This window comes from Nerophis ophidion, linkage group LG21 (assembly GCF_033978795.1).
Source record: "Nerophis ophidion isolate RoL-2023_Sa linkage group LG21, RoL_Noph_v1.0, whole genome shotgun sequence".
Taxonomy (NCBI): Eukaryota; Metazoa; Chordata; class Actinopteri; order Syngnathiformes; family Syngnathidae; genus Nerophis; species Nerophis ophidion.
This window is the reverse complement of record NC_084631.1, coordinates 17061847-17070721: the sequence shown is the minus strand read 5'-3', so window position 1 is coordinate 17070721 and position 8875 is coordinate 17061847. Positions and strand designations below refer to the sequence as shown.

General features: G+C 43.1%; 1 protein-coding gene across 1 annotated transcript; it reads right to left on the bottom strand.

Annotated features, from left to right (window-relative positions):
* Positions 1-970: 970 nt before the first annotated feature.
* On the bottom strand, positions 971-7369 carry abrab (actin binding Rho activating protein b). The gene is made up of 2 exons (XM_061882060.1): positions 6438-7369; positions 971-4997 (listed from the first exon to the last, which is right to left on the bottom strand). The coding sequence occupies exons 1-2, from the start codon at positions 7199-7201 to the stop codon at positions 4514-4516; spliced, it is 1248 nt and encodes a 415-aa protein (XP_061738044.1). The 5' UTR covers positions 7202-7369; the 3' UTR covers positions 971-4513.
* Between the last annotated feature and the right edge of the window lie 1506 nt (positions 7370-8875).

Genomic DNA, 8875 nt, shown 5'->3' with positions numbered 1-8875 from the left:
ACCCCATGTACGTATTTAACTCCAGTTATATTGAATAAATGACACATTTAATAGCCCATTTATGTATTTAACTTAAATTATAATGAATAAATAAAACATTTAAGAAATTATCAAAGGATTCACTTATCCATATATTTACTTGTGTCCTATTTGATAACTTACCTGGTGCCTGTTTTGGGGGTGTCTCTGATCAGGTAGCAAAGGAGCTGAATAACAACCAGGATGTTTTAATTCACTGTTGCATAGTAAACAAATAAATAAATAAATGGGTTGTACTTGTATAGCGCTTTTCTACCTTCAAGGTACTCAAAGCGCTTTGACACTACTTCCACATTTACCCATTCACACACACATTCACACACTGATGGAGGGAGCTGCCATGCAAGGCGCCAACCAGGACCCATCAGGAGCAAGGGTGAAGTGTCTTGCTCAGGACACAACGGACGTGACGAAGTTACGAAGTTGGTACTAGGTGGAAATTGAACCAGGGACCCTCGGGTTGTGCACGGCCACTCCTCCACTGCGCCACGCCGTAAAAAAAAAATGCAATACCGTAATACTTACTGGTCAAGTGGATATTCCAGTTTAAAGCTTCGACATTAGTCTGCTCAACTCCCACTGCTCATGTGATTCTGCTTTTTAACTTTGAACGTTTGATGGACAACTTTTGCACTGGTACTTCCTTTGTGTGTCTATGGACGGCTACTTTGTTCAGTAAAAGGTGTGTCAAGCATACATAACTTCATCACAGGATCTACTTCATAATCCTAGTGCATCTTTTTCATTCCAATTTAAAAACACTTTCTATTCTTAGAACATCCTGAGAACCAGTGTCCTCTGCAGTGGACGTTCCTATTTTGGGACATACACAAACATATCGCAGCTCCTCAAAGTCAAAAATCAAAGTTAGTTTATATGACCATTGGTCACAAGTGCCTCAAAGGGTTGCACAAACCACGAACGACAAATACAAACCCCGTTTCCATATGAGTTGGGAAATTGTGTTAGATGTAAATATAAACGGAATAAAATGATTTGCAAATCCTTTTCAACCCATATTCAATTGAATGCACTACAAAGACAATATATTTGATGTTCAAACTCATAAACTTTATTTTTTTTATGCAAATAATAATTAACTTAGAATTTCATGGCTGCAACACATGCCAAAGTAGTTGGGAAAGGGCATGTTCACCACTGTGTTACATCACCTTTTCTTTCAACAACACTCAATAAACGTTTGGGAACTGAAGAAAATAATTGTTGAAGCTTTGAAAGGGGAATTCTTTACCATTCTAGTTTTATGTAGAGCTTTAGTCGTTCAACAGTCCGGGGTCTCCGCTGTCATATTTTACGCTTCATAATGCGCCACACATTTTCCATGGGAGACAGGTCTGCACTGAAGGTGGGCCAGGAAAGTACTCGCACACTTTTTTTACAAAGCCATGCTGTTGTAACACTTGTCTTGCTGAAATAAGCAGGGGCGTCCATGATAACATTGCTTGGATGACAACATATGTTGATCTAAAACCTGTATGGACCTTTCAGCATTAATGGTGCTTCACAGATGTGTAAGTTACCCATGTCTTGGGCACCAATACACCCCCATACCATCACAGATGATGGCTTTTTAACTTTGCGCCTATAACAATCAGAATGGTTATTTTCCTCTTTGTTCTGGAGGACAACACATCCTCTGTTTCCAAATATAATTTGAAATGTGGACTTGTCAGACCACAGAACACCTTTCCAATTTGCATCAGTCCATCTTGGGTGAGCTCGGGCCCAGCAAAGCCGGCGGCGTTTCAGGATATTGTTGATAAATGGGTTTGGCGTTGTATAGTAGAGTTTTAACTTGCACTTACAGATGTAGCGACCAACTGTAGTTACTGACAGTGGTTTTATGAAGTGTTCTGATCCCATGTGGTGATATCCTTTACACACCGATGTCGCTTTTTGATGCAGTACCGCCTGAGGGATTAAAAGTCCGTAATAAAATCATTTACATGCAGTAATTTCTCCAGATTCTCCAAAGTTTTTGATGATTTTACGGACTGTAGATGGTAAAATCCCTAAATTCCTTGCAATAGCTCGTTGAGAAATGTGGTTCTAAAACTGTTCGACAATTTGCTTACAAATTGGTGACCCTCGCCCCATCCTTGTTTGTGAATTACTTAGCATTTTTTGGGAAACTGTTTTTATACATAATCATGGCACCCACCTGTTCCCAATTAGCCTGCACAGCTGTGAGATGTTCATATAAGTGTTTGCTGAGAATTCCTCAACTTTATCAGTATTTATTGCCACCTTTCCCAACTTCTTTGTCATGTGTTGCTGGCATCAAATTCTAAAGTTAATGATTATTTGCAAAAAAAAAAAGTTGATCAGTTTGAACATCAAATATGTTGTCTTTGTAGCATATTCAACTTAATATGGGTTAAAAAGGATTTGCAAATCATTGTATTCCGTTTATATTTACATCTAACACAATTTCCCAACTCATATGGAAACAGGGTTTGTACATAATGAAGGGGGTCACCGTTTTAAGAGTCCAATTGTCTCAGGGGCCAGACGTCAAAATGTGAATGTTTCTTTAGAACGTGTCTGGAACAGAAGCTCCAGTAGTTTGTTGATGATTGATGTTCTTTCTTTTGAAAACATTTTTTTTTAAAGGGGAACAGGTCCAGTGGCCATGGATGAAGTGCTGGCTGACCAGAGTCGGGACCTGGGGTGGACCCATGGAAAACGACTTCCGGGCGGCATCGAAGCAATTCAGGGCCACCACCGCCGCCTCAGGAAGGGGGAGCAGTGCAATGTCAACACCGTGTATGGTGCAGATGGTGTTCTGCTGACCTCGACTGCCGATGTTGAGGATAGGTGGAGGGAATAATTCGAAGACCTTCTTAATCCCACTAACACGTCTTCCTATGAGGAAGAAGTTCCTGGGGAATCTGTGGTGGGCTCTACTATTTCTGGGGCTGAGGTTGCTGAGGTAGTTAAAAAGCTCCTCGGTGGTAAGACCCCGGGGGTGGATGAGGTCCGCCCGGAGTTCCTTAAGGCTCTGGATGCCGTGGGGCTGTCTTGGTTGACAAAGACTCTGCTACATCGCGTGGACATCGGGGGCGTTACCTCCTGATTTGCAGACCGGGGTGGTGGTTCCTCTCTTTAAGAAGGGGAACCGGAGGGTGTGTTCTAACTATCGTGGGATCACACTCCTCAGGCTTCCCGGTAAGGTCTATTCAGGTGTACTGGAGGGGAGGCTGCGCCAGATAGTCGATCCTTGGATTCAGGAGGAACAGTGTGGTTTTCGTCCTGGTCGTGGAACTGTGGACCAGCTCTATACTCCCGGCAAGTCGCTGCTTCTCCACATCAACAGACGCCAGATGAGCTGGTTCTGGCATCTGGTTCAGGCACGTCCGACCGGTAGGAGACCACGGGGAAGACCAAGGGCAAGTTGGTAAGACTATATCTTCCGGCTGGCCTGGGAACGCCTCGGGATCCCTCGGGAAGAGCTGGACAAAGCAACTGGAAAGAAGGAAGTCTGGCCTTCCCAGCTTAGGCTGCTGCAAGCCCGACCTGACCTCGGATAAGCGGAAGAAGGTGGATGGATGGATTAAAGGAGTCATACTATTATATATTTTTTCTAGATGTAAAACAATTCCTTTCGGTCTACATAACATGTATTGGTGGTTCTTTGGACAAAATGTTGCCTAGATGATGTTTTGCAGATCATCTTCATGCCACTTTTATTTACGTGGCTCACCTTCGGCAGCGCTTTCTCCCCGTCATCTTGGTTGTAACAGTGTAGCGTGCAAGGACGGGAGTGGAAGAAGTGTCAAAAGATGGAGCTAACTGTTTTAATGACATTCAGAATTTACGTAAATCAATAACGAAGCAGGATCTCCTCATCTACCGGAAATGTGTCCCCTGTGTGTGACTGCCATCATATTGGAGTCTACATGTATCTCTTATGTTTGACTGCCATCTACTGGTCATACTTAACATTACACCATGTACCAAAAAAAAAATAGCTTTAAGTTCGGTAAGCAAAACCAGAATAATTTCGTACATTAGTTACACCGGGTTATAAGGTGCACTGTTGAGTTTTGAGGGGGTAAAAAAGATTGTAAGTGCGTTTTATAGTCTAGAAAATATGGTAAATGTTCATGTACTTCATTACCCAAAACGCCTGGAGCCGTAGACAAGAACCGTGAGTAGGTCTTAGTTACAAAAGAGTAGGACAATTGTGCTGTTTGAGCAATAAAAAGTTGATATTTTGTTAAAAGTTTTTGTTCCTGCTTTGTCTACACAAGAAAATTAACATTGGCTTTAATTAGACAAATGACTTGCGGGTTTGAATTGAATCAAATTCGATTGCCGAAAATGAAACTGATTGGCCAAAATGTGTGGGAAAGTTGCAGCTTTTGGACAAAGTTGCAAGAATACTTAAAATTGCATGAATTGATGCGATCGTGACATCGTGGAATCCTGGAGGGACTGTCAAATGTGAAAATTATACTAGCAGAGTAATGATCACTCCATCATCCTGTCCTTGCCACAGCATTTCCCCTTCAAAGTGGACTTTCCCGTGTTTCCGGGCTCTCATTAGAATCCCCACCACCTTATCGGAGATCCGGACATATCTTTCAAACAGTTCTCCAAATGCAATCCTGGTCTTCCCATCTGCGTCTGGGTCAGCCATAATCCTGATTATGTAACACATATCGTCAATCTCCCGATGGATGTGTTGCTCAGCACGTTTTGCTCGCTCTGCAGTTTTTGTCCCCTCCTTGGGGCGTCCGTAACCATCCTGGCCTTTTTGGAGGCGTAGGGACATGGAGTAGTCATAGTCAAAGTTTTCACTGAAGGGGTTTATTTTTTGGTTATCCGTGTGTTCCGAGGCCCAGTTCTGCCAGCGGCTCTTGAGATTCCCAACAGGGCTGTATTTCTTGGAGCGAGCGCAGATTTTATTGGCGTCAACAGCTTCCTTTCCAGACCTGAAAGATTGCAAGATAAACAAATACAATTTTAGGTGATACCACCGTTAATGTTAAAGTTAAAGTAGCAATGATTGTCACACACACACTAGGTCTGGTGAAATGTGTCCTCTGCATTTGACCCATCCCCTTGATCCCCCCCTGGGAAGTAAGGGAAGCAGTGGGCAGCAGCAGTGCCGCGCCCGGGAATCATTTATGGTGATTTAACCCCCAATTCCAACCCTTGATGCTGAGTGCCAAGCAGGGAGGCAATGGGTCCCATTTTTATAGTCTTTGGTATGACTCGGCCGGGATTTGAACTCACAACCTACCGATCTCAGGGCGGACACTCTAACCACTGAGTCCATCCACAGAATGCTCTAAACAAGCTTTTTCTCTTTAGTACTTAATTCTAAATGTTAAAGCGGAAACTCAGGGCTTTCAATTCCTCGCAACTGGACTGTGGACTGTTTAGTTTACAAGTGGACTGTTCAGTTTGTCTTAGAAGACGTTTTGCTTCCAACCAAAACGTCCTCAAAGACAAACTGAACAGCCTCGTTGCAATTGTAAATTTTAGTTTTACTTTCGTCTAGTCGTAATAGATCTGGTCTGACTGGAACTAAATCTCACTAAGTCTATGAGCAGGAACTGATGAAGCCTGCTCGGACGAGAGTCAAAACGTCTTCAGGGACAAACTGAGCAGTCCAGTTGCGATTGAGTACATGTTCTGCGAATACAATAACCCGGATAAATGGGAACATTGATTAAATCAGATCCGAAAAGGCTGGATTGTCAGTCAAGAAACAAAACAGAGGGTTTGGGTCTCCCGGAGAGTATCAAATTCATCCATCCATCTTTTATTGCTTGTCCCTGCACTTGGGCGGAAGACAGCGTACACCCTGGACAAGTCGCCACCTCACCTCAGGGCCAAAACAGATAGACAGACAAGCATTCACAGTCACATTCACACACTGGGGCCAATTTATTGTTGTCAACCAGCCTATCCCTTGGTGGGAGAAAACCAGAGTACTTGGAGAGAACCCAGATTATACGATGTCCACACAGAACAACACCAAGCCAGGGAATCAAACCCAGGACATTCTCGCTATGAGGCAAGAGCGCTAACCACCGTTCTGCCACCGATCTTGCAGTCATGCAGGGAGAGAATATAATTGGGCAGGGTAGTGTTGAGGAAGCAAACCAACAACCACTACTAAATGGCCTTTTTGATCCACATCTTGTCACAAACCATTGATTGATTGATTGATTAAAACTTGTATTAGTAGATTGCACAGTTCAGTATATATTCCGTACAATTGACCATTAAATGGTAACACCCGAATAAGATATTCAACTTGTTTAAGTCGGGGTCCACGTAAATCAATTCATGGACCCTGATCCCCCAAGTTACTGTTACTCCATCTTTTCCACACTGACACAAGGCAAGGATCGGTTACTCACATGAAAACTTGCGGCCTTTTGATTCTAACTGGCGACTCTGCATCGAAGGTTTTCTTTGAGTTGGTCTGCGATGTTTCAGAATCGTCCTTGATGTTTACCGCCTGTCTTTCAAATTTAGCATCCTGTGCATCGGCGTCACCAACAAGCTGATCGTCTTCTTGAGCACCTTCTTTTTGAAGCCTCTGTTCATTCTCTATCTCCTTCCAGCTTTGGGTTAGTGATGAGACCATGTTGGTACACTTTCTGCGGCATGTTGGTGAGAGTCTTGTCTTTAGCAACCTGTCTATGTCCTCGTTCGATGGTTGAGCCTCTTTCTCAATCCTGTTAGTCAGGAACTTAATTCCAGCACTTCTTTCTTGCGGGTGGCTGGTCACAGTCTTCACCACCAACTTTGTCTTGATAGCGGATGAAATCAGCGGTACCTCTGATTTGTTGTCATCTTCAGCCTTGATTTGATCTTGCTTCACTCTTTCAGTTTCAGGTGCACCTTTAGAAGCAACTGCTTGATTCTGAGAATCTTCTTTTTTCTGCCTTGCAATGGACTTCTTCGGGATCCAAGTCTTTTTGGGTACCTCTGTTGGTTCTCCCATCCATGATGGACACCATCCACTAGGCTCTGCAGCTTGCTTCGCCTCATTCTCAGAAACCCACCGCTGCCAACTGTTCGCCAGACCACAAACCGTGTTTAGGGTGCGACGCTTCTTGATGTTCTTGTTGGCGGACGCTTTCCTTAGAGATGTTTGGCAAGTTTGTTGGTCAGACATCGTCGAAAGAACAAATTCCAATCGAAAACGCTTTTGAGCTTTAACAATTTTCCTTTTCTCGTAACCTCTTTGCTGCCTCTCCCTTTGTTGCAGCCCTCAAAGTACTCAAAGGTTCCGTCCTGCTAACCTTTCACTGACACTGCTCACCCCTAAGGAGTCATGTTTCATCACAACTAGGGGTAACCAGGGGTAAACATAGACATGGATCACAGGGGGCAGAGTGCAGCGCATCGGGATATGAAACATAAATGGTTCAGGGAAAGTCTTGATACACTGGAATGTTGTTATTTTGCCTTGTTGTCATGTTGGGCAAGAGGATATTATTGTTGATATGTTTGAAAAGAGGCAAGCAAACACATCCAAAGAATCACAGGAAAGAGGGAAAAGGAAGATAACTTTTCAAGAACCAGGGTTCTTTGCAGTGGACATTAATGTTTTGCTTAACTGGGCTGCTTTTTCTCGAAATGTGTGACAAAAGACCAACAAAAAAAAAAAACCTCCAAAGGTCCACTGTGGAGAACGCTAATAGATTCTTGGGAGGATATCATAGCAGCGACCCTCATCTACAAAAAGAAAGTGATACTGTATGTGTGAGAGTTAGTGCATGAAAATGTTGCATCTTGAAATCCAAGAGAGCTCAACTGATGCACTAGTAACATTTCTAAAGACGTCATGCTTTGCTAAACTTTGTTTAACGCTAAGATTCATTCATTTTTTTAATCTAACTTTACTTTCGTGATTCCTGCTGTGTCTGTGCGGAAGCTTATAAATAGAATTTGGCGCAGGCGAAGGACACAGTTGCAGCTGTTGTCAGTCCGTCAAGGAGGATGCTAGCCACTCATCTGGCGCCAAAACAGCACACAATCTCGTCTGAACCGTGTCTGCGCATATTGCCGTTCCACTCAGCAAGGATGGAAGGAATGCAACAGCCACAAATGACCATACCTTCTCTTTTGCTCTACCCTTTTTTTCTATGTGTTAGTGTCATCGCAAAGAAAACATGCACGGTAGTACTGATGTTTCTAATTTCGGGAAGCTTATCCAAGATATACATGTGTTGTGGTTAGAAAATCAAAATCCCCTGTCGCTCTGCAACTTCCTTATTGTTTTAAGTCACAATGGAAACTGTCAATCACACCGTTTTAGACACTTGAAAGCGCACGCAAAGCTGATCTACTAAGCTTCTGTGCAGAGCATTGTCTTTCTCAAATGAGTGAACGAGGGAGCGCCATCAATTTAGCGTGTCTGTCTTCATGTATGTAGAAAATAATGTATATGAATATGACAATTTATAGACACAATCTTCACTGTCTGCCTTCTATGGCTACTTTCTCAGGTTTTATTTTTAATATGTTACATACTTTGTTTAAGCCTTGCATTCTCTAGTGCAGGGGTCGGCAACCCAACACGTTGAAACAACCATATTTGTCACGATGCGCGACTCGGATCGTTTATGGTTTTGCCTGTTATGTTTTTGATCATGTTTATTTCTAGACTCTGCCGATCCCTTCAGTTATGTATTTCCTCGTTTGTGTTCATCGCCATGGTTTCGCCATTTGATTCACCTGCTCTGGCATCAGGCGCACCTGTGTTCTGATTATTATTTGTGTATTTAAGCCCACCTGATTCCTTAGTTCGCTCTCGGCTCATTGTTGGCTTTACGCAAAAAGTCAC

Bases quoted from the DNA above. Each gene is read 5' to 3' on its own strand.
- abrab (XM_061882060.1), bottom strand. From the start codon at position 7,201: ATGTCTGACCAACAAACTTGCCAAACATCTCTAAGGAAAGCGTCCGCC. The intron at 4,998-6,437 runs GTGAGTAACCGA...GCAATCTTTCAG, and splicing joins AAAAGGCCGCAAGTTTTCAT to GTCTGGAAAGGAAGCTGTTG.